The sequence below is a fragment of the Hipposideros armiger genome, unplaced genomic scaffold (assembly GCF_001890085.2).
Source record: "Hipposideros armiger isolate ML-2016 unplaced genomic scaffold, ASM189008v1 scaffold_5, whole genome shotgun sequence".
Lineage (NCBI taxonomy): Eukaryota > Metazoa > Chordata > Mammalia > Chiroptera > Hipposideridae > Hipposideros > Hipposideros armiger.
Genome location: NW_017731355.1, coordinates 5,831,404 through 5,857,404, shown reverse-complemented (window position 1 = coordinate 5,857,404; position 26,001 = coordinate 5,831,404). Strand labels below are relative to the sequence as shown.

At 33.8% G+C, this 26,001-nt stretch overlaps 1 protein-coding gene across 8 annotated transcripts in view; it reads left to right on the top strand.

Moving 5' to 3' along the window:
* KTN1 (kinectin 1) overlaps positions 1 to 26,001 on the top strand; it is a 96,933-nt gene that overhangs the window by 51,114 nt on the left and 19,818 nt on the right. For 3 of the 8 annotated variants that reach the window (XM_019645064.1, XM_019645056.1, XM_019645091.1), the window contains exons 18-34: positions 663 to 731; positions 6,577 to 6,611; positions 7,206 to 7,296; positions 7,977 to 8,045; positions 8,673 to 8,710; positions 9,411 to 9,501; positions 9,651 to 9,719; positions 10,834 to 10,871; positions 11,659 to 11,749; positions 11,853 to 11,921; positions 12,406 to 12,443; positions 15,206 to 15,296; positions 17,088 to 17,156; positions 18,235 to 18,272; positions 19,681 to 19,771; positions 21,755 to 21,841; positions 25,175 to 25,264. In XM_019645064.1, coding sequence (XP_019500609.1) covers positions 663 to 731; positions 6,577 to 6,611; positions 7,206 to 7,296; positions 7,977 to 8,045; positions 8,673 to 8,710; positions 9,411 to 9,501; positions 9,651 to 9,719; positions 10,834 to 10,871; positions 11,659 to 11,749; positions 11,853 to 11,921; positions 12,406 to 12,443; positions 15,206 to 15,296; positions 17,088 to 17,156; positions 18,235 to 18,272; positions 19,681 to 19,771; positions 21,755 to 21,841; positions 25,175 to 25,264 — 1,164 coding nt within the window. The remainder of the gene's footprint in view (positions 1 to 662; positions 732 to 6,576; positions 6,612 to 7,205; positions 7,297 to 7,976; positions 8,046 to 8,672; positions 8,711 to 9,410; positions 9,502 to 9,650; positions 9,720 to 10,833; positions 10,872 to 11,658; positions 11,750 to 11,852; positions 11,922 to 12,405; positions 12,444 to 15,205; positions 15,297 to 17,087; positions 17,157 to 18,234; positions 18,273 to 19,680; positions 19,772 to 21,754; positions 21,842 to 25,174; positions 25,265 to 26,001) is intronic. The other 5 variants (XM_019645084.1, XM_019645107.1, XM_019645098.1 and 2 more) reach the window with 3 other exon arrangements.

Sequence of the window (26,001 nt, the reverse complement as noted above, 5' to 3'; positions counted from 1 at the left end):
CATTCTGATTGCCAGGTGCATCTCTGTGTGTGTAATATTATTTGCTTTTTTTATCTTTTTTTGTTTGTTTTTGTTTCTTTCGTTTTTGTTTTTTGTTTTTTAGCTGAGCCATCCTGCCACCTGTTGGCAGCTCAGCGGCAGCTCAGCTCGGGCCGGGACTCGAACCGCTGTTTCTCAGAGCACAAACCCTTGAGTGAGCTCTTAACCAACTGAGCCACTCGGCCGATCCCTGCTTTTTTTATCTTTCAATAGGAATCTTATAAGTACTCACTTATAAAAGCAGGATTTCCCAGAATTCATTGGCACAAACTATTTAACTTTTTGAAATACACATGAAACAGTTCCAAGCACAGGGTTAACACCATTTTGGGATAAACCACATGACTGAATTAGGGGGCTGTGTAGAAACTTACTGTTTTAGAGGCCATTGTACATAATATACTTTATACTAGTACTATATTCCTATACTCTGGAATATATTCATTGAAACTGAAACATTGAGCCATGTGAGATTTGTATTCTTATGTCAGTATGTAATTCACCTGTCACTTTATTAGTACTTAAAGCAATAATATGGGGTTGCTTTTTTTCAAAAACCCATTCAAATGATTGCTTTGTTACCTTTTCTTAATAAAACATTAAATTGAGATTCTTTCTTCCAGATTCTAAATGACCAAAACAAAGCCTTACAATTAGAAGTTCAGAAGCTACAAACTCTTGTTTCTGAACAGGTAAGGCTTTTCATGAGTTACAAGGTAGAATTATCCAATATATAACAAGGTCTGGTTCTCAAATAGTAACCAACTCATTCATTTTGAGAATTTTGCTTAAGTATAGATATGTCTTTTAACTGGATTTCTATTCATTTTGTGCTTAGCAAATACCTACATTAAGGAAAATATAATTTTTCTTCCTGAGAGGAAGTTAATACTAACCTGTTTATAAGCATGTTCCACAAAATATTTAAAAAAGAAAAAGAAAGAAAAGTGTAATAGGATGCATAAACAGAATTTTTTTTTTTTTTAAGATTTTTATTGGGGAGTTGGGGGATGGGAACAGCGCTGGGGAATTGGGGGAAGGGGAACAGATAAGTTGGTGTCGTTTTGTTCTTCAGTCTAGTTGTAGAGGATGTTGCTTCACTGGCCCAGGTTGGCACCATCATTGCGCTCTTCCCGGGCAAGGCAGATCAGTTGCCGGCTTCTGGACGGCCGCTCACTGCGGCTGCTGGCCGCTCACGCTGGCTGCTGGCTACACACGGTAACCCATGGCAACCCACTGCCGCAGGGGTTGCAGCCTACGCCGTCGCCGGTGACTCATGGCAGCCCAGCTCCAGGTTGAGCTGTTGTTCAGCATCTTAGCTGTAGAGGGCAGTGTCACTGGCCCTCATATGTGGGATCCGAACCGGGGCCCTCTGGCGTCCCAAGCCAGCTCTTAACCAATGCTCCACTTGGCCGGCCCATAAACAGAATTTTTAAAGTCACTTTAATACATTTGGCTCTCAGGATACGAGTCCTTAGACTTTTGCAGCCTCACTTTCTCTAAGGCAGCATGATTTCTTAAAAAGAGAATAATGGGTTTGAAACTTAGTACCAGCACTGAAAGCAGAGTGATATTGATCAAATTGCTTAACCTTTCTGAAACCTCTCATTCCAGTCTTTCACATTTCATTTACATCATAAGCTTCATAGATTTAAATGGGAAATTTTATGTATAGTGCTTAACCTGATGCTTTGCATATAGCAGGCATCTTAAACCTTAATTCCTTTCCCTCAGAATATTTATGTTTTCCATCTCATTTCTACCCGCTACTGGCCATCATACTTTTTTATGTACTTACAGCAAACCATCAGAACTATAGCAGCCTGAATAAGTGTGGCTCCATAAACTGGAGCCCCAGGCAGTGTCCATTCTGTGTCTGTTCCTAAGAGTTGCCTTCATTCCCCTCACCTACAACTCTTCAAATTGCAGTGTTTCAAAACTTTCTAGAAACTCCTGATACTAGATGACTCATTAGAAAAGAAGCTTTGCATATTTCCCTAATACCATTAGATTTTTGAAACATACTTTTGTTAGAAGCCAAAATGTAAGTTATTGCAAATCAGCACTTCCTTTAGCAGGTGTATGCTTTATTTTTTTATCTTAAAATTCACATGTATGCAGGTATAGAATTGGTGTAAGTAGCTGTGCCAAATACTCTGGAAGTATTTCGTTAACATCTGTTTACTTGTCAAAAAATAATCCACTTATTCTCCTCCCCCCTTCAGTATGATATTAAGTGTTTTGCATAATCTTTGTTACTTTGTATATATTTTACCCTTGCAAACTAAAGATAATAGAGGAGAAAGTGCTGAACAGATGGATGGTATTTAGAGCAATAACATGACTTCATGTCACTATAATCCTAAAATGGTATTTAATTCTTGTTCTTAAATCTTATTCTTATTTCCCTTTGTTATGGTATAGCTTATAAGAGATATGATATTTCATGAATTGTAAGCTTTTTTTCTACCCCTTAATTTATAATCTCTGAAGTCTCGATATATCTTATAGTCTCTAGTTACAGTTTAGTTGGCAGAATTTTTATTTTTTAGTGTTATGTAAAATACCAGTTTTGAGATAACAACATTGATGAGTTGGATTAGATTAAATATGATAAGTATTTTTTTATTGTGTTAATTCTTACCCAGAAAAGCAGAATGTAGTTTTTGTGAGTTGGTTATCAGATGTCCTGGAATATCTATTTCAATATATAAAGTCTTAAACTTTCTAAAATTAACTTTATGGGCGATAAAACAAATACTTCTGAATCTGTCTTTCAAATCCAGTATTAGAGGTGCTGGTAACTTCTACTTAGGTTTAAAATTTTCTTTTCCTTAAAGATAATATGATGCCCTAAGAATTGCCATTCTAACATTTTATGCAAACTATCGTGTGGAAGTTAATAAAAATATTAAAAATATTTTTAAAAAATCTTCTAATTTCTTGACCTTATTGAGTCAGCCTTTTATCTACTGTGAGGTTGCTGTGTACTTTTAGATATTGTTAAAATAACAACTTTTAGCATGAGATGGATTTTTAAAATGAAGAATAGTTTTATAAATAGTCCACAGAACAAAATTTTATAGCCATATTTTTTTATTTATTTAAAAGAATTATTTGGTAAGAGTGGACCTCATTTTGTGGTACTAATTTAAGATTTGCTCTTTCGTAATTCTTAGAATTCGTCTCCTCTGAAAGTTTTTTTTTAATAGTATAGAAAGTATATGACTGATTTTTTTTTTTATCCCTATTTTTTTTTTTTAAAGATTTTTATTGGGGAATTGGGGGAAGGAAGGGGAACAGACAAGTTGCTGTCCTTTTGTTCTTCAGTCTAGTTGTGGAGGACGTTGCTTCACTGGCCCAAGTTGGCACCATCATTGCATTCTTCCTGGGTGAGGCAGATCAGTCGCCGGCTTCTGGACAGCCGCTCACAGCAGCTTGAGGGCTGCTCACGCTGGCTGCTGGCTATACACAGTAGCCCATGGCAACCCACTGCAGCAGGGGCTGCAGCCTATGCCGTCGCTGGCGACTCAGGGCAGCCCAGCTCCAGGTTGAGCTGTTGTTCAGCATCTTAGCTGTAGAGGGCAGTGTCACTGGCCCTCATATGTGGGATCCGAACTGGTGCCCTCTGGCGTCCCAAGCCAGCTCTTAACCAACGCGCCACTCGGCTGGCCCATGACTGATGTTTTGATTGTAGTTCTGACTTATCTGTCTCACCTTGGCAGATCAAAGAACCATTTCTTTGGCTTTTTTCTGGTCATTTTTATTGTGGTTGTTAATGAAAGAAGAGATAAAGATTAGTGTAATTTTAATTTTTTTCATTTCCACCTTTATTTAACCCCTTCCTACCCAGCATTCAGAATTCCAAGTGACAGTTGAGAGATGAACAGTTTAGTTAGGTAAAAACATTTAGTCCTTATCTCCCAGGGATTTTTATCCTGGAGGAAAAGATTGAGCTTATTGAAGCAGAAACCAATAATGGTGCCAATTTGTTGTTTCTTGAGGTGTAGGAAGCAGAAAGACAACAAATACCAGGTAACTTAATGTGTTTATACACTGAAGAAGGGAAGGCTCCATTTGGATATAGGCCCGTGGATGATACACATAAATCAGTTACTAAAATCTCTTTTATTTAAGAATAAAATAAAACTTTTTTGGGGGTAGGATTCTTAGGTGTCCCTTTTTTTTTGAGCATCTTGACTTTTTAGCAAAGGAGCAGCATGACTTTTTTCTTATTCTAGTCGATTTTTAAGATCAAGATTATTAGGTAAAAACTATAAGAGTAGGAAGTGTTTTCTCTTTGCCCTGCTGCCTGGTTGTATTTTATTGCAGAAGAATCAATTATTATGTAAGACGTAGTTTTAAAAATCATCTAGGCAGGAAAAAATTGGATTAGATTAGACCAATGTATAAAGTAAAAATGTTGGATAGATGATAATTTGCGTCAGTTTTGTGCAGTTGGTATTCACTGAGCAGCTTACCAAGTATACTTGTTAAACTGTGACCTTGTTAAAGGAAATCCACTTCATTAAATATTTACTAATTGAGTATATGCTGGAAACTATGCCACATGCTGAGGCTACAGAGAAGAATGAGACTTGGTTCCTGTACTCAAGAATATGGCTTAGAGTGGAGATAGATGTGTAACACAGAATAATGTGATGAGTAAAATTTTTGAACTGTTTGTACAGGTTATGAGGAAGAGATAATGAATTCTATTGGAAGGACAGTGAGGGTAACGAGGCACCAGAGGGAGGGGACAGCTAAACCTGGTTTTGAAAAATGGCCATGAATTTGCCAAACAGCTAAGGGGCAATCCAGGCTGAAGGGGGGGATAGTATTAAAAGTCATGGCAGTGTGTGGCAAAATTGGCATATTGAGAGCATATTGCTGAAGTGCAGAGTATGAGGTGTAAGGAATATAGATAGATTCACTAGGGCTAATCATGAAGGACTTTATATGCTGTGTAAGGACTGTGAACTTGATTCAGCATGTGGGTGAGCCACTGAAGGGTGTTGTAAGAATGAGTAAGTGTTTTGTCTAGCATTTTAGACAGATCACTCTGGTGACAATGAGCTGTTTGAATTTATGTAGAGGGGAAGTATGTAGGACTAATAGTAAAATACAACTAAATGATTAAGGTGCAGATAAACTTGGACTTAATAGTGTTTTTTTTAAATTGAGCTATAATTGACATATAACATTATATTAGTTTTAGGTGTACAACATAATGATTTGATATTTGTGTATATTGCAAAATGATCACCACTGTAAGTGTAGTTAACATCCATCACCTTACCTAGTTACAAATTTTGTGTTGTGTTTATGTGAGATGGTATTCATAAAGATGGACAAAAACCATTTTGATGAAAGCTTTATAAACTTATTGCATGGTTTATTCACAGTTTATAAATCTGATTTAATGTACTTCTGATAGCTCCTATCTCCTTTCTGATGGTAGGAACATTTTTTTCCATTTGGAAGTTCTTCCTGTACTCCTCACAAAATAATCTTGTGGACTAGAGGCAGCAAGAAGAATTACAGAGTATTGTGATATTTGAAAAGTGGAAAGCTAAGAGCCTAACCTAGGGCACTGAAGAAAAGGGGGTTAATTTTAGAAATATGTAAGTGGAATCTTGGGATTTGGATTTGGCAATGGAAAAATTAGTAGTGTTTCTGAAAAATGGTTTGAATAACAATGGAAAAAAATTAAGAAACTAGTGAAATTAGGAGAGAGCAGTAGGAATGGGTGGAAGAGAATGTTCAAGGAAAAAGACCCAAGACCTGTTTTGCCAGGGTGTTGGCTGCCTGAGGCCTGGGAATGCTTAGGGGAAAGCCCTGCTTCTGGACACACAATGGATTATGACAGTGAGTTCTTTTGTGTCTGTGGGGGGATGTCAGGAGGGGATCAGAGGCCAGGTGCAGTTTACATGTCATGTTTTAATGCTCTTAGCAAGGAGAATGTGTTCATGTGTTGTTTCTGCAATTTACAATCAATTTGAAAATATTCTATATGCTAGTCTGGGTGGTGGTTATAAAATATCTACATGTTAATTCATTGAATTTTACACAGGATTTATGCACCTGCCTATTAAAATTGTTACACCTTAGTTTTAAAAATTAAAAAAATCAATTTATAAAAAGAAGGAACAAAGCCTCCTTCCTGTCCTGTGAGACCTTAGAGCCTTGGAATTTTTATATTTAAAGAATTAATGTAAAGGAAGTAAGGCAGATTCTCTTCTTATCCTTAAGATTTTCTTTTATAGTAACTAAAAAATTATTCATAACATACTAATTCATTTTGCCAGCCCATTTTGTACTTCATCTTTTTCTGTCTTTTGTGTAGCTGCTTCTCTTCTGTCTTGTGTTTTGTAAATTAAATAGTTCTTTATTATTAGCAGTCTTCAGTTATGGATCATCTTCCTAAATTTTGGATCTAATTAAAACTAAATTTCCACAGTAGAATTCTATTTCTAAACTGGTTTTATGTCATGCAAATTTGGTAAATTTAACTTTTTTTGGTGATTTTTATTTTAGCCTACTAAAGATGTTGTGGAACAAATGGAAAAATGGTAAGAATTTGAAATTTTCCTTTTATATTTAATTTTTAATTTTTTTTTTTTTTTAAGCTGAGCCATCCTGCCACCTGTTGGCAGCTCAGCGGCTACTCAGCTTGAGCCTGGAATTGAACCGCTGTTGCTCAGAGCTCAAACTCTTGAGCGAGCTCTTAACAACTGATCCACTCGGCCGGCCCTTCCTTTTATATTTTAATGACTCCTCGTACCAAATTTGAGATAACAGAATTATTAACTATGTTAATCTAGATTTTTAAAATTGTTTTTGCACTTTATAATGGTAGAGAGTGGTATGCCATTGATTGATTTGATTTGAGATTACATTAAGTTTGCAGGTGTCATGTGTGGCAATGATTTATTTGTTTAGGCTAGCATGTAAGCATGCATTACATTACTTGAACACATTTTATTTATTGGTAAAGAGGAAGTACCCTTAGACCATAATCAAAGATCCTGAGAAACATTTCTAGAATTACAAGATTATTAAGGAACGATAGACACAGGAGTTGATCCATGTAAAATATTCAGGAATGATGTCATTTATTTACCTTAAAAAATAGTTCATACATTTTTTAAAATTTATAATTCCAGCATTCAAGAAAAAGATGAGAAGTTGAAGACTGTGGAAGAATTACTTGAAACTGGACTTATTCAGGTGGCCACTAAAGAAGAGGAACTGAATGTAAAGCATTTTGTAGATTTGTTTTTCTTGCAGTTATTCAATGAACATGAAGGGGTTTCACTGTAATTTGTGTAAGATTTTTTTCCGTAGCTTTTAAACTTCATGTTAGTTACCCAAATTTTATGACTTTAGATGATTTTTTAAATTAAATTGAAGATTTTATTAGAAATACAAAAATGCATAGTTGATTGTAGCTTTCATTCCCTTAATGAAATAGTTACTGTTGTTATGGTTTGTAATATATACTTCCCCACCTCCACTCATGCCCAGATTATAACGAAACAATAACTTGCAAGCTTCATAAGTTCATGAAATAGTATTGGAGGCCAGAGAAAGGAGAGACTGCAGTTGTATTTTATGATTATCATTAACTAACTTGATTAGGATAGATAGGATTACTGGAAGAAATAACTTAAAAGATGCATTTGAGTTTAAGGTGACATGTGGTATGCTATATGTTATGAGGTTGTGGAAACAAATGGAAATACTTATGGGGATAATTGAATTAAAAATTCATTTGACTAGCTCTAGAAGTTATAGAGCTGTAGACATGTGAATGAAAGATTTCTGGGCCTTTCAGAGGGAAAGAAGCAGCTAAGAAAAAAATGACAAGCTAGTTTATTTTTAAGCTATTTTTTTGGAAAATAAATGTATGTTCTGTTTATATGTCTTTGAAAAAGGCAATAAGAACAGAAAATTCATCTCTGACGAAAGAAGTTCAAGACTTAAAGGCTAAGCAAAATGATCAGGTAATGTTTTTAGTAGATCCTGCAACCATTTTCTTTTAAGCAATGGGCAAATCTCTTAATTCAGACGTAGAAGTCTGTTGTTTATCTATTCCTCCCTTCTCCAACATGTTAATTTTCAATTATAGTTTTAATTTGTCATGATTAGTGACTTGATTATCAGTAATAGAGACTGCGATGTATTATTGCATGCTGATGTATCCCCAAGCACTAGGTGGAGTACTCTGGATAGGATACCATTGCTTCTTACAACAGTGATGAAAGATTTTGAGTATACAAATATAAAATAAGACACTAAATAGTAGTAGAAAGGACTGTCTGAAATTAGGTAATTTTTTTAGTTGTATTTTCTCTTTGGTTATAAATAGTAATTCAATAATTTCAACATTTATCTGTTGATTTTTGTTTTGGCCCACATTTACCATGATAGCTTTGAAGCTGCTTGCTTTCAAAGTGCTTTTCATTTTCATAATTATGACATTAAAAAAATCGGGAGAGAATTAATTCCTGGGTTTACTTTTCCTATTTGGATTTTGATGTAGTGGAAAATTTAAAGAAAACATACATCCCTGTTTCTGACTCATTTATATTTTGAGCAAATTACTAAGCAGTATACCTTCATATTTCCAGGTTTCTTTTGCATCTCTAGTTGAAGAACTTAAGAAAGTGTAAGTGATGACATTATTAAACTGGTCTTTCTCTTTTGATTCCTTTTCTAAGTGTTGATAAATCTTGTTTTATTAAAGTGTACTTGAGATAGCTGATGTGTGTTAGGCTAACTTTCACCTGAATTTTTCATTGATGGGTTAAGTTGTACTTTTCCAGTGCAATGTGATTGTTAAAAAATTTATTTTCATAGTTAACTCCATTTACTTTCTTAACTTATGGCATTAAATCGTTAATTTTCTACTTCTGCAGTAGGAACTGTTAAAGAACAGGTTTTATTGGATAGAGAGATGAGTTCCTTGCTTGCATCTCTTTCTCAGGTGTCTGTAAAGTTAGGTGCTCTAATTGTGTGTAAGTTCCATGACAGCTTTCAGAGCCCTAAAAGCCAATATTATTGAGAGAAGCTTGTTTCTCCCTAGTGTTCTTCAGGGTACAGATCTTAAATTTCCTGTGTACTTTTGAAGCATGTCACCAGTTTCTCCTTGTGTGCGCAGGCTTCAGCCATCTGGTAGTCACTGATTAATTCTCATTTAGGAAGAGCTTTAAGTATTTTTCCTCGTGTCTACAAGATATATTGCTATTTTACTTAAATGGGAAGAGTTTATTTGGTGAGCTTATTCATGATTTGGTGCTATTTTATATTGTAGTTGGTGGAACTTGGTGATTTCTACTTAAGTTTAATACTGTGTTTTTTTATCTAAGGATCCATGAAAAAGATGGAAAGATCAAGTCTGTGGAAGAGCTTCTGGAAGCTGAACTTCTCAAAGTTGCCAATAAGGAGAAAACTATTCAGGTATTGGGAGATAGAAAGCTATGTGCTTTTTTTTTTGTTTATCAACTTTAGTGAATATCATTTAATTTCATGTGTTTGTCTGTACATTGCATTTTATGTCAATTTCTGTGTTTCCATTGTCCAATCTTGTCTGTTTTGTCATTGTCAAGGATTTGAAACAGGAAATAGAGACTCTAAAAGAAGAAATAGGAAATATCCAGCTTGAAAAGGCTCAACAGGTAAAAATCCCAGAGCCATAGCATGATAGATTTGTTAGTGTATGTGTATTTATGAACTACTTGGTTTTTTTCATTACTCAGAAAAAAACTTTTAGTAGTGTGCTGTAAGTACATTGGGTTATGTGCCTTTTATTTTTTTGCCTGATTTGAGAAAGTGTTCTTGATATTTTAATCAATGATTCTTTTAATGGTTAAAGATTCTTTCCTAAAAAGCTTTCTGTATTAATGATTCATTTTTGTATGCCAACATAAATAAACAAAACACTTTGGTAAATCTTTTTTTAACCTCTTTTTTTTAACTGCATGGACCATAATATTTTGTTCCAGAATATGTATTGCTCAACCTTTGCCTGCAAAACCAAGTACAGATTTCATTGGGGGATTTCAGAGGTAGAAATGGTTACTGAAAAATAGTTGGGTTTTTGTGAATTGAATCTGATAAGGCTTCATTGAAAAAATGGTGAGACTGCATGGAAGAGATCATTAATTCATTCATCAGATAGATTCACCCTACCATATTTATTGAGTTCCTCCTACTTGTCAAAGCACTATGTTAGTGATTGGAGATAATGTGCTGAACGAAACAGGGTATGATGAAAAGATCAAACTCTTCTAATATATAGATTGAGAGGTCATGAAAGTCTTCTCCTCAGGAATTGACGTTTAAGCCAAGATCTGAAGGGACTATGAGAACATAGTGGGGGATAAAAGGTACTATTGAACTGTGTGAGATTAAATGACAATGTGGAGTACTGTTGAGTAGCTGGCCTTGAAGACTGGAAAAGGGAAGAGCTCTGATATGGTAGGGAGATATGTGGACAGTTTATTCTTATTTTCACAATTTTAGAAGTATCACATTATTTAGACTTATTCTTCATAACTGTATTCCTTGTTACTACCTCCCCTCCTACCTTATATTTTTAATTTATTACTCTTACTTTCGTTAGTGTCAAGAGAAGGCAAAATCAAAACACATCTCATTTTGGCGTGAATAATTCAGCTAGGATCTTTGTAATTGGAAGTGTACACATTATAAAGTTTATCATAAAGCTTAATAAAGTAAATTGAAAGAATTATGAATTGCCTTTTTTCTGCCTTTTTCTTTGTATTTTAGTTATCTATCACTTCTCAAGTTCAGGAGCTTCAAAACTTGTAAGTAACATTTTTCTAATTTCCCTTAAATATCACTTTTCCGTAAGTTAAATACAATTATGAAAATTGTAGCTTTTTTAAAATTTGATTTCAAGTAATATTTTTGGGAATATCAAATTATACCTCAAAAGGACCTCAAGGTCTTAAGGTTTTCATTAAAACTTAACCAGTAGTTGTTTTTTTTTTTTTATGGGGATGGGGAATGGAGTGGGAAGGTTTTTTTTTGTTTTCTTTTGTTTAGCTGAGCTATCCTGCCACCTGTTGGCAGCTCAGCGGCTGCTCAGCTCAGGCCGAGAATCGAGCCGCTGTTGCTCAGAGCTCAGACTCTTGAGTGAGCTCTTAACCAACTGAGCCACTCGGCTGGCCCTGTAGTGGAAGTTTTATGTTTCATGATTTATAATCTGAATATGACCTTAAATTGAGATGTTGCTCTTTGTCCACTGTAAAACTGGCTATATTATTCAAACCCAAACCAGTTTTAATAAGCTGTCTAAACTTGCTGGTACTAATTTGAATAGGGTGATATGGGGTGAGAGTAGAGCTACCCCAATTTATTCAATGTTTGGATTTTCAGTGATAGATGAAACTGTTTTAATTATCCAGTGCTTCTTAATTTAATATCTCCAAAATCTTATATGCCTTTATGCTTAAAATATTTATTTTTTAGTTTATTTTAATCAATTTCATCTGTGAATGCAACTAAAATAAACTTTTCCAATCTCCAGTATTTTTGTTTTGTATAGTCATGTAACATTTCAATTGATAGTTCTTGTTAACTTATTGTCAGGTTAAAAGGAAAGGAGGAACAGATGAATACCATGAAGACTGTTTTAGAAGAGAAGGAGAAAGATCTAGTCAATAGAGGGAAGTGGTTACAGGTAAGAAGTTAAAAACAAAAGTAAATACCTTTTTTATCCTTGAATATCAAAGTACCTTTTTTATACTTGAATATCAATTCAATTCTCACCTGTTCTTTTTCAGGATCTTCAAGAAGAAAATGAATCTTTAAAAGTTCATGTTCAGGAGGTAGCACAACATAACTTGAAAGAGGTATAGTATAAACAGATTAACAGCATATTACATAAATAATGAGAAATCTTTATTTTACTGTACTAGAAAGCAAAGAAGTTAATGTTCTCTGAGTTTCTTTGCCATAAAAATTATTGTTGTACCATAATTTTGTTGTTATTGATAAAACACATTAACTTTTATCTCTGTCAAGCCTGTTATTGCCTGATTTGTCAACCTAAGCCTAAAAGCATTTTCTATCCTTACATTTTCAGATGGACTCTTAAGTTCATCTTTAGGTGTCTGTTTAATTGGTGTATTAATCTGTAATCCTTTAAGACATTAAATAAAGAAAATTCATTCTGTCTTGTTTTATAAATAGCCCAATCTTAAATTTACCATACATAATTACGTTTTATTTTATTGGTGGGTGATTCTGTGTGTGTGTGTGTGTGTGTGTGTGTGTGTGTGTTGTAGTACCTAATCTTTTTTATGTTAAAATTAAAAATCTGAATCTGTTTCTTAGGCATGTTCTGCATCACGATTTGAAGAACTTGAGACTGTGTAAGTATACTTTCAGCCAGCATTTTAAAGAGGAAGTTCTTATTTTCCAGAATGTGCTTGAGTGTTATGATGAGTTTCTTCTAAGTCATTAACTTTCTTGTTAAGTAGAATTATAGTCCAGAGGCAAATAAGCTAAGTCTGTTTGGTATAATAAAACAGAGGCCCTTTAAGTACTTTCAGATACCCAGAGCCCTTTATCCAGTTTGTTTTTTTTAAACAAAGAATGCAATTATTGCAAAAAGAGGTTAGACTTATTTCAAATTAAAATTATTATAGTATTTGAAAGAATATTTTTGAATTAGCCAGAAGATAATGTTTAGCCAAAATCTTGATAATGAATATGAATCTTTCTATAAAAGTAACTTGCTTATTGGGGAAAACGGTATCTGTTGTTATGTCAGTTATGCTTTGCTTGAATAGTAAAAATACTGAATCTGATCAACATAAGAGATATCAGTCTTTGTAGACGTTTATCCTAGAAAATTTTTTATTCTACACAGTCTGCTCTCTTAAACTAAATCAGTTTACAGTTGTGAGAAGGGTATCTGGACTTCATCTTTTTGGTCCCCTATAGAATTTAAGAGATTTTTGCTTTGATGTGAGGCCGTTAGTCTTTATTGATGTTTAAGAAGTGGCCCTTTGAACCTATGTCTTTAAAAGTAAGATATTGAGGATATCTAGTAGGTTATTGTCTTTATAAAGACAAAAGGCAGTATCTCTATTCTTGCCACTAAGATTGCTCATTTGTACAACTGATTGTTTATCTTGTGGGCATTGTGTAACTAACTGTCAAGGTGCTTTTGTCACATTTGCTAATAGAAAGCTTAGAGACATTTGTGGCTTATTTGTAGTAGGTATACAGATTATTAAAGTGTGATTTTAGATTTATTTCTACCTCACATTGTTTTTCCTTTTTAAAAAATTAATACAATATTTTTGGGGGGGAGCAGATTTAGGTTGACAGAAAAAATTAAAAATAGAGTTCTTATGTCTCCCATCTCTCTCGTTATTTACATCTTGCATTAATGTGGTACAATTTGTTACAATTGATGAACCAATATTGATACATTATTATTAACTAAAGTCATAGTTTCCATTAGGGTTCACTCTTTGTCTTGTACATTCCATGGATTTTGACAAATGTATAGTGACATATCCATCATTACAGTATTATAAAAAATAGTTTCACTGTCCTAAAAATCTCCTGTGCTCTACCTGTTCATCCCTTCCTTTCTCCTTCCCTGCTTTCCCACCCTCCAATTCCTGGCAACTGCTGATCTTTTTACTGTCTATAATTTTACCTGTTCCAGAATGTCATTTAGTTTGAATCATACAGTAGTACTGTGTTTCCCTGAAAATAAGACCGGGTTGTATATTAATTTTTGTTCCAAGAGACACATTTTATTCATTTATTCATGTACAAAAATCTACATTTATTCAAATACAGTCATGTCTGGCTGATGATCTTAATTGGGGCTTATTTTGGGGTAGGGCTTTTATTACGAGCACCCTAAACTGAAAATCATGCTAGGGCTTATTTTCCAGTTAGGTCTTATTTTTAGGGAAACACTGTATGTGTAGCCTATTAAGATTGGCTTCTTTCACTTAGCAGCATGTATTTAAATTTTGCTGTTTCTTTTCAGTTTTTCTTTTTTTTTAAGATTTTTATTGAGGAATTGGGGGGACGGGAACAGCACTGGGGAATAGGGGGAAGGAGAACAGACAAGTTGGTGTCGTTTTGTTCTTCAGTCTAGTTGTGGAGGACGTTGCTTCACTGGCCCAAGTTGGCATCATCATTGCGCTCTTCCCAGGCGAGGCAGATCAGTCGCTGGCTTCTGGACGGCCGCTCACTGCAGCTGCTGGCCGCTCACGCTGGCTGCTGGCTACAAACGGTAGCCCATGGCAGCCCACTGCCACAGGGGCTGCAGCCTACGCTGTCGCTGGTGACTCACAGCAGCCCAGCTCCAGGTTGAGCTGTTGTTCAGCATCTTAGCTGTGGAGCGCAGTGTCACTGGCCCTCATGTGGGCTCCGAACCGGGGCCCTTTGGCGTCCCAAGCCAGCTCTTAATCATAGTGCTACTCGGCCGGCCCTCTTTTCAGTTTTTAATCCTGATTTTCATGTATGTTTTTTTGTTAGTTTTCAAGTAGACCTATACAAATCTTGAAATTCTTTCTAGATTAAGGTGGGATAAAAATAACATTCAACTCAGCAAATAATTTGAGAGACTATTATGGGCCCTCTGGCACCGGGAATAGTGAAATGGCTAAAATGGGTTCCTGCTCTGAGGAAATAGATAATTAAACAGATCATTTTAATAGTTTTAAGTGTTATGCTAGAGAGGTCTGTGTTTAGGATGACAAGGGCAATGGGATTCACTTGGGCTGGACCTAGTAAGACATCTCTATGTTGGCTCAGGGAGAACCAGATTACATTTTATGTAGCATCTCTTCAGTACTACGGGTTAAGAGTAAAGTTCCAAGGTTAACTAATTATGACTTTTATTTTAGATTTTCCTCCTATATAGAGCCATACTTGCCTAAGAAATATTAAGTAGGAAGTAAATTAGCAGCTTTAGGTGTACTTGACTAAGTTGGATAATACTGGAAATAAGTGTCTTTTAAAACAAATTTGTAAGTTGATATAATATGGGGAGAAAGAGTTGATAGGCATTGTTTCTGCTATCTTTCTTACAGATGATATTGGAGTCTGGTTGTCTTTTTTATGTGTATAACTAAATATAAGGTCTTTGTAAAAATTCTAGGTTGAAAGAAAAGGAAAATGAAATGAAGAGAGTAGAAACTATGCTAAAAGAGAGGGCGAGTGATCTTTCTAGCAAAACAAAGCAGTTACAGGTGAATATGTTTATTTAAAATTAATTGTGTAAATCATTGTCTTTGCATGGTTTTAGAACAATTTTACCTACTACTAAAGAAAATAGAATACAGAATGACTGTCCTTTCTACCCAGATATTGGTTCTTATTTCTTAGATAATTTACTGTTATTTGTATATCTTTTGAGAACATGCCCATACATAAAATGTTTGTGTATACTTGCTTTTTAAACATACGGTATTTAACCGTACATACTTTTGTATTTTGCTTCCCCTACCCACAATTAATAATGTTTTTAAGATCTTTTCAAGAAGCACATTTCCATCTTTAACTTTTAATGGCTTCATCATATTGTTTTGTATGGTTGTATCATTTATACAACCCATTCTAGTTTACAGATACCTAGATTATTTAGAGTTGTGTTTCTTGTTACAACACTTCTACAGTGAATATCCTTGAACACACTTTTTCAATACTTTTCCTGGTATATCTGCACTTTAAATTTCTGGAAGTGAAATTTTGACCAAAAGATTTATACAGGTTTTTTTTTTATAAAAAAGATAGTTAAAATAGAAAATTGGTAACTTCTCACCTTCATATAATTAATATTGAAAGTACTTACAGAACATTCATTTGATGTCATAGCAAATTTTAGATGCCTGCGTTGCCTTGTACTACTCTTGCTCACATTTCATGCTCTATGGGTTGGTCCTGTCACAGTTGCTCTCCCTCCCTCCCAACTAGACTTAGTTTAAATTTTGTTCGATAATATTTACCCTCCAAAAGTGTTTTTACTAATTTACTTTCTCACCAACTGAGGGCCATTTTATTTTATCCTCTCCAACACTGACAAGATTGAAAATATTTGGTATTATTCTTGATGGTTAGATTATTTTAAGTTGCATTTGATTGTGAGAGAAGTTAAGCAGTCTTTATTTGTCTATGAATTGGCCTTATTTTTTCCCACATTTTTCCCTCTGGGTTGACTTCTTATTATTAATGTATAAGATCATTTTTAACATAATAAGGAAAATTAGTCTTTGTCAGATGTGAGGTGGTTTGTTTTGTTTTCTTAAGTTTTTCTTTTGTCGTCATTTGTGTTTTTCCCCCTCTTTTGGAAGTTTAAAACTTTTATATACTCAAATATAAGTAATTTTTTGACTTTTAAGTCTTGGAATGAAAGGTATATCTCACTCTGTGATCATAAAAATATTTTCATATGCTTCTAATATGTGCGTTGTTTATTTTTTGCTTAGGTGTTTTAGTCATATGTAATTTAAGTTATGAGAATAACATTTGAACTTTAAAAAACTGCTAGCCACATTATTAAAAACTCTGTGATTCCTGCAGTAGTTCTTCCCTCCAAGGGACACTTAGAAATATCTGGAGACATTTTTGGTTGTCACAGCTGGTGTAATAGGGGTGCTGCTGCATATAGTGGTTGGAGACCATGGATACTACTAAACATTAGACAGTATGTGGACAGCCCCCCACAACAAAGTTAATATCTAGCCCAAAATATCACTAGAACTTGTCCTACTGGTTTGAAATGTCGCCATTTTCTAAATTCTTATGGGTAATTGGTCTGTTTCTGTATCCTGTTTTCTTCATTGAGATATACCTGCTCCTAGGCTAGTACTAAATAATTTAATTATTCTAATTTTATAATGTGTTTCAATATAGGTCTTATTATATCCTTTTAAAATTTTTACTATTTTAGAATTTTCCTGGTTGGTATGATATGTTTCAAAGTTTATGTGGAAAATAAAATTCTCTGTCCAGGTATTGATGTTTAATTTTTGTTTGAATAGGAGATACAAGATGAAAACAAATTGTTGAAATCCCAAATTGAGCAGCTTAAGCAACAAAACTACCAACAGGTAGGTACTATTAGATGGCTTGCCTTTTATTAATATTTATGTGGTGAAAAATTATATAACCCATGACTGTCTGTAAATACCATACCATAAATATCATTTTGCCTTTTCATTGAGAATAAAGTATGTGTTATTTTATTTATAAGTGTTTATTGAATTTCCTGAAAAACAAAGTAGTTTGCCATGTCCAAGATAAAATCTAAAATTTACAAAGTATACACAGATGTTACTATCTGTATTCCAGTTCTATATGTGTGTGTGTGTGTATATTTTTCAGATCCTCTAGAATGATTTTATTAACAGGTCAGTTAAAATCCTATAGAGGTTGGTTTTAACATATGTGTAATACCCTTCTCTACACCTTACCCCAAACAAAATGTCAGTAATTGGAGAGAAACTAAGCAATGTGTGATACTGTAAGCAGTAGTTTACCATTATTTGGAATACTTTTTTGAGGACAGTTCTCTTTCTAAAAATAAAAAGATGGTTTTTTAAAGATGTTACCAGAATATCCTTTAAATTAATTTATGTTATGAATGTACGTGGATAAATTAGAGGGCATTTTGAGGGGCAAAACAACTAGTTCTGTTGACAAGAAGCTTATAGTAGTTTAATTTAGGATATTGTAGTCATCAAGGAATAAATATATGTTGTGAAGGGCTATGTACCTTTACATATTATGTAAAACTAACTTTTTGTTACATGCAAGTTAATTAACTTCCTAATTTTTCCTTTGAATTCGTTTATGGTATTTTTTGACTTTTGGAAACTTAATATAGTCAAATATGAAATGTACAATATGAAAATTTTAAGGTATTAACTCAGTGCTTTGTACACAGTAGGAAATTGATAAATAATTAAATAAAGAATTTAAGTATGTAGTGACAATGAAGATTTTATTTAGCACTCAGTACCTTTCATAAATTTGTACATGTTTTTATTAAAATTACTTGGTGATATACATATAGAATATATGGTATTTTTACCTTTGGTGTTGCCTTAATTTATATCTTAGAAGATTTAATTTTTTGAAATCTTCTAGAATGCTTTGTTTTGAAATAACATTTAACTTTTTTAATAGGCATCTTCTTTTTCCTCTCATGAAGCACTATTAAAAATGTAAGTAATAATTTTGTTTCACAATTTGGGAAGTGGTAACTTTTTATGTGCTAAACAGTTCTCAAATAAGCAATTTAGTGTAATGCAAATGGTCACATAATTTTTATAGTTCTATTTGGATTTCTTGAACTGTAGGCCAGTAGAGCTTAGTTGTGCCTGTGACTGAGCTAACGTACCTTTTTATGGCATTTGGATTTCTTTATAAACATTTTGTTGAGGGAAATACTGATTTTTCAGGCATTCAGAAAACATCTAATCAAATTAAACTATACTTTGAAGACTTTATTTATTTAGCTTAAATTATCTCAATTATTACTTCTTCTGACATAATTGTAGAATTGAATGATCTAAATTTTGGTTTAGCTTCTGCAATTAAAAAAAAAAGTTCCAGTAAACTTTATGGTTGCTCTTCTTTAGAGAGACTTTTTTTTAACTGAAACATTTTTCTTTTATTATTGTTGGCCTTCATTTTTCTCTAAGAGATTACATTTAAGGTCATTTTAGATAAATGTCAACCGCTTTAAGTATTAATATATTAGGTGATAGAAGTACTCTAAATGTTATTCCATTATAACTGGTTTACAAAGTTGGTGGTTTACTTAGTTTAGAATTATTTAATGTTAAATTGAATATTGAATTTATATAGAGCAAGGGTAGGCAAACTTAGGTGTCTCTTTCTTTTCTCTTTTTTTAAAACAATTCTTTAAAAATATGAAATCAGTTCTTGGCTTTTGGGCCGTACGTAAACAGACTGTGGGTCAGGCTCAGCTCTAGTTTGCCAACCCCTTATTACAGAGCCTTATTCTTAGGGATAGCTGTTTGTTATTCAGCTTTCTACCCAAGCGTTCTCAACTATAACAGAATGGAATTGTGAATCTTTCCCATTGCTTTCTGCATTTCTGGGAAATAACTAACTCATTAGACAGAAGGAGAAAAACATGAACCCTGAGACTGTTATGAAAATGACAAGAGAATACCCACCTTACATTAATAGCATACTTTTGTTGTGGGTTAGCCACTTGAAGAAAGTCACAACTGATTTTATTACCTCTGGGAGGAAAAATATATTTAAGGGAATGAATGCTTCTACATCAATTTTTAGTCTTGAAAATAGTTACTTTACTGCACCAGATAGAAATAACTACAATACAGCAGTTCATGTGTTCATGAACTGTTTCTTAGAGGATGATTTTTTTCTTCAACACAAATGTCAGCATGTCATACTGTAAAAGTTTATTTAAAAAAAATTATTTCTGTAAGAATTCATAGAAAGGCTTTCTACAGTAACAGCTAAGCTTAAAGAGTTTGCATTTTTCAAAGCATTACCCACTTGCTGTTTTTATTTTGCAGTAACAAGTATTCACTGTTTATCTAAAATATTGCTATATGTATTCATGTTCTGGTTTAGAATTTCAGAAAGAGAGAAAGAAATAACTGATCTCCAGCATGAGTTAGATTCTTTGAAGGATGCGGTTGAACACCAGAGGAAGAAAAATAATGTAAGCAAATCTTTATCAGAATAAAACTTGTTTTTTTTTGTTATTTCACTGAAATATCATGGTTCACAATTTTTTAAATCTACTTTCACTTTAGATATTTTCTTAATCTTGTAAGAAAGCACTCCGGTGTGTGGATTTTTAGGACTATTGGGGTAATTTTATTGGAGAGCAGATTTTTTTAATGAAAAGACCAATTTGTACACTTCTAAATATTATTTTAAAATTGAAACTATAATTATTACAGCTTCAGGTTTAGAAAAATTACAAAAATACAGTTGACTTTCTGTTGAACTTTTGTTTTGGAAAATTATCCTTTCAGCTCAACATTTTAAAATCAAAGATTTCCTTTTAATTGAGCTAGCCTTTTTGTAAACTAAAAGTAACACCAATATTCAAACTAAGTATTTTCAATAATTAAATGTCTTTCAAAACCTTCTGGAACGTTCCTTTTTTAACTGAGAAGTAGGTTCAAATTTTGGTAATTGAGCATGTTAGAGGTCTCAGAACCTGAATACATTTATGTTAGAATGAGAAGGGACAGTACCCCAACAAATATAAATCCTGGTACTCTTACTGAAAAGACAAATAGTGAATTAAGGTGAATTTCTTAAGCTCTCTATGACCAGAAGGTGATACCTGTGATTAGAAATATAGTTGCTAGAGAAGGAATTTTTGCACATAAAAGTATGATTGCTATGACTTGAGCCAAGTTAAAAATGTTATTGAAATCTAGGGATATTGATAGTAAATCGATAGTGTTTTCTAATAAAAGTAAAAGTTTTCAAAGTTTGCATTAATTTGTTAATTTAACAAATAGAAATGTTCATGAACCCCTGAGTTTGTCAAAATTAGGTATGTGAGTTGCCCTTGTATGTTGGTGTAATGTTACTGTACTAACAGCATCGCTTGGCCACAAAACCTGAGGTGAATTTGCCAATATACTGCTAACATCTTAACTGTTTTCTTACCGGGATTCTGAGATAAGAAAGGTATAGTAACTGCCAGTCTGATGCAGCAGCAGCAGCAGCAACAGCAGCAGCAGCAGCACTGGAGGCACTGATGTGTGTGAAAAGGGCCAGGACACTGGAGACGAGCAGATTTCGGTGTCAGTCCTTTCTAGTTCTGCCTCTTCATTTGCTGTGTACGCTTTACCAAATTTTTTAACCTACCTGATCTGTGGTTTCTCCATCTATAAAATGGGAATAAGTACCTCTTAGGGTTGTTCTGAGGATTAATGAGAATTTATGTGAAGTAAGCATTCAATAGATGGTGACTACTGGCTTTTTTTTGTCTTTAATCTGTTTAGATTTTTAAATCTGAAGAAAGATTGAAATATAGCAGATTGTCCTTTTTTGTATTTGTTTTTGAAATGCTGTTACAATAGATCTTTCAGACCTCAGTTTCCAATGACCTTTATCTTCCAAGAGAATGTTTTATAGCTTTCCAGCCGCCCCGTTTGCCTTGATCAAGTAGTTCATACAGTTCATGCGAGGTTGCTTTATGGCATATACATTTGACTGTGCCAAGAAAGATACCGAAGCACATGAGTTACTATGTCATACCTAGGTAGACTTGAAATGTGTTAATTCAATAAAACATATTTAGAGGAATGTTATGCTTCAGTGATATTAGGCCTTGCTTAAAAACCACATGTAAAGCTTTTTGCAATATTTGTGTGTTTATTTTTAATCTCGGTTTGTGTGTTTACTTTTGAATGCTTTCTCCTCTGTCACATGGGCACAGTAATTACTTTAAAGCTGGCATATTTGGTGTGTATACTAAAACATGGGAATTGGGCATCTTTATTTTCTCATTCAAACCTCTAAACATTGCTTTTTATTTTTTTGCTAATACACATACTTTCCCATTGAAATGATTTTGCAGTAACCAGCATTTAAATGCAGTGCAAAATATTGATGAAGTAAAAAGCAAAAATCTTTCAATAATGGATAAACTGAAATCATTCTTTCTAAAAATGATTAGGACCTTCGGGAGAAAAACTGGGAAGCAATGGAAGCATTGGCCTCAACTGAAAAAATGCTGCAGGAGAAAGTGAACAAGACTTCCAAGGTTGTAATGCTAACTCCTAGAAACAATCCATTGAACTGAGAAAATCTGCAGCTTGTCTTAAAATCAGACTAAAGCATTTAATTATACTGCAATTTAAATATAAAAATCTCCTTATCATCCTCATTTATCATCTCTGTCATCTCTGCTTTTTTTCATCTACTTGAAGCTTTAATTTTGGGCATGCTAGCTTGTTGTGATTTCCTGATTGTTTGAGCTTTGGTGATTACTGCTTTAAGCTGAAGAGTCTGAGAAGCCCTATCCCTCTGTAGGCTCTTGTCCAGATGATGTATGCCACTTGGATAGGTTAAGGAAACTTCAGTGAAAACCCGAGCCAAAAAAAGCTCACTGAATCAAATACATTTGAGCATGTAGGGTGTACCTACAGTGTACAGTGAACTCTTCCAGGTTTTTTGGGGTCAGACAAGGTAGGAAATGATAAAAGTCTTAAAAAGTACAAGAAAGGGATGACTTCTGGGTATGTTATTGGAGATGGTTCCTTAGAAGAAACAGAATCAAAATTAAACTTTAGGTTTTAAAGTGGCTGGATAGCAATGATGCATGTGTTATGTTTAGTATGGAATATTAATATAAGGGATAATTCTCTTGGCCAGAATATGTAAAGTACTCCTGAAACATTTATCTCCCTGTCTTCAATGTGATAAAAGATATTCTCCCTGAGTTCAAGTTGTTCCATGAGTTTAAAGATTTTTAGTGAATTATAAAGAAGTTGTTTTTAAAGATTGAGAGGAATGAATGTGCCAGTTTAGTCAAGCATTTTCAAAATTTCTGCCAATAATGTGGAGCTAGGAGTATTGAATTTTAAGGTGGGTTAATAAAGTTTATTAATTATGTGTTTCAGTTCAGTATTCTATAAGTATTTTTTGTTCTAAGGTAATCTCTTGAATTTTAAGTGCAAGTCTTAGTGACATTTGAAGGTTTTTTTAAGTAGAGTTTTTATAATTTATTAAATCAATTATATGTTTGTAGTTATATTTCGTTTAGTGTAATGGAAATATACTTACATACCTATTCATCTGGTCCTGATTTTCACTAAAACCTAAACTTGAGACAGCTGGCAGATACTGGGACCAGAGAAATTTAGGCCAGGTAGGACATTATTGTTTCATTGTGAGTGGTTGTAGTCAATTCTGTTAGCAGTGGGCATAGTTTCTGGTTGTTTATATAACTTTGTTTTTCACTGTTAAGAGCTACCTTTTAGCTTTTATTTCGTTAAAGAGACTGGGTATCTAGAAAGTACTGATTTCTGAATATCATGCCATTCCTGCAAGAGGTTATATGCCACCTGTGATAGGCTTTCTTGGATATTATGATTCCAAAAGAAAGAATTTATCCATGTTTCATCACATGCTTGGTGATGAGTTTAAAAATTTATTCATATTTCAAAACTCATCACCAAGTACATCATAGCTTTTTGCATAGCTAATAATATACAGAGAACAGAGTTAATAGTCTTTCTCTATTCTATTGGGATCTATTTTAGATAGTTCTCAGATAGCATAGGTGATATTGATTGACACAGGACCACAAGTTGGGCTGTAAGGAGTAAATATTCTTGAGAAGCCACTATAAATGACAGGTGCCCATGAAAGATAACATATATATTTCACTTAGATAAAAATAGTAAGGAAATTATTGGGTTGTCGGAAAAGTCATGACACATCTTTGCAATGAAAATCTGAAAAAACATGTCATGACTTTTCTGACAACCTAATACACAATTTTCAATATTGGATCTTTTCCAGGTGTTGAAGTGGAATGGAAGTTGCTATCCACAACCAAACTACTATGTCAAATAAAAACTTTTTAGCTAAAATTGTTAGTACAGACTTAAAGCATCTTCTCATCTTTGTGCCTCATGGTTAAAAGTTAGATACTTATTTCCTTTAGTTAGATTCTTTTTCCCTTGGGAAGTTTTCGAAAAAGCTTCTGTTCCACAGTGTCTCTTTTTCTAACTGATTTTCTGTGGTGATTGCTGTACCATTTCTTTGGTCAGATGATAAAAATGACCTCTTAATTATGTCTGAATTGGCAGTTAAACATTTTCCTTGAATGAGTATACCTTATTTTACACAGTTAGGTGGGGTGTATTCCTGAAAAACAGTAGACTTCATTGAATTATTGACAGTACTCCATTAAAACATCTAGTTTTAAAATACTGTCACTAATGCTGAATAAAGTCACAGCTTTTTGTATGTACGGAATATGATTAATGTCTAGCTTTTATTGAGTAACTAGATTTTCCTGTTACTAGATTTTATTAAATTGAAGTGTGTGCGTCTTAAATCTGTAATTGATTTCCAAGATCACATTTAAATGGTGGGGGAAAGATAGGGTTGAGATCTTGCGAGCTTGCTTGCCTTCTCATCACCTGTTGAACTTCACAAGTGTTGTTTTGAGATGATTTTGTTGGCTTGTTTTAGATGTGCAGTTTTGTAGATGCCAGGTTTTTACCTTGTTAGAGATAGTTTGAATATTAGATTTTTATTTTGGCATGTGATCATGTCATTACCCTAATTTTGACAAACCATGGTTTTGAGTTAATAATTGATATCCATTAGACTCGGATTTAAAATCACTAAATTTAGACATGCATTTGTAATACTTAACTTTAAATTTACAGCTGACAGAGTCCATACACAAGTGTCAGAATTAGTCATCTTGATGCCATCACTTTTTTCTTTCTCTTTTTCCCATATGTACCACCCATCAAATTTTGTCTTTTTTTTTTTCTTTGTTTAGCATAAGTAGCTTCACTTGACCTTGAAGCTGGAAATATGAAAATTACCATTTTAATCTCCTGGCATTATAGTCCCATCAGTGATGCTTTTTTTTTAGAGAGATTCGCCAGCCAACAAACCTGTTATGTTGTATACTTTTTCTAGATGTATACTTTTTGTAGGTAGTTTGTTTCAGCTATTGAAAACGTGTTTTGTTTTTTGTACATGTAGTTTAAAGTTTCAGCTCCTGGAAATGTATTCTGGTTTGTCGTTTGTTTGTTTTTAAATTTGTCCCTGGAAGGGCAAATCACTTGATTTCTAATGGCAAGGAAAATGTCAGAATTGTCAAATACTGCCTTGGCTTGATTAAGATAAAATATTATTTGTTATTTAGGATGCTTTAGAGATTTTGCAGATTTTTTCTTATGGAAGCATTTTGACATTTTAAAATGGGAAATTTTAATATTTGTCAGTATTAAGATGAATTTTTAATATACTATGACTTTTTCCTCCCTTAGAGCTTAAAAGACCATAGCCTTTTTTTTTTTTAATTCTATAATCTTGTAAGTTTGATTTGGTTCGTCTTCTGCTTTAGGAAAGACAACAACATGTGGAAGCTGTTGAATTGGAAGCTAAGGAAGTCTTGAAAAAATTATTCCCAAAGGTGTCTGTCTCTTCTAATTTGGTAAGATTTATTTATTATTTTTAAACATGACATCTTAATCTTGATTCAAGGGAGTTGTGAATAAGAAGCATTTGTACTCTGTACTTGGTTTCAATAGTGCACCAATTCCTTATTCCTTTCCATTTTTAACCTAGGGTGTTTTTGAGTAGTTGAGATCAGTAAGTTGATTCAAAACTCATTTCTGTTTATTCAGCTGATACTTTTGTATTCTACAGAATTTACATGAGATATATTATTTAGAGGAACGTACACGAAAGAGTTATTTCTTAATGGTTAATAAACCAATACTGTTTTTAATGGCTTTATTAAAAATAGAACTTAATTTTAAGTGATTGCTTCTTAGTTTTAGGAACACTTTTATTTTTTTAAAAGATTTTATTGGGGAATCGGGGAAGGGGAACAGACAAGCCGCTGTCCTTTTGTGCCTCAGTCCAGTTGTGAGGACGTCGCTTCACTGGCCCATGTTGGTATTATCATTGCGCTCTTCCCAGGGTAGGCAAATCGGTCATCAGTCGCTGGCCACCAATGGAAGCTCACACCGGCTGCAGCCACTCATAGCAGCTTTACAACAGCCCACTGCAGCCCCACCACAGCCCACACCATCGCTGGCGACCCATAGCAGCCCAGCTGCAGGTCGAGCCATTGTTCACCATCTTAGCTGTAGAGGGCAGTGTCACTGGCCCTCATGTGGGATCCGAACTGGGGCCCTGCTGCTCAGAGCTGGCGTCCCAAGCCAG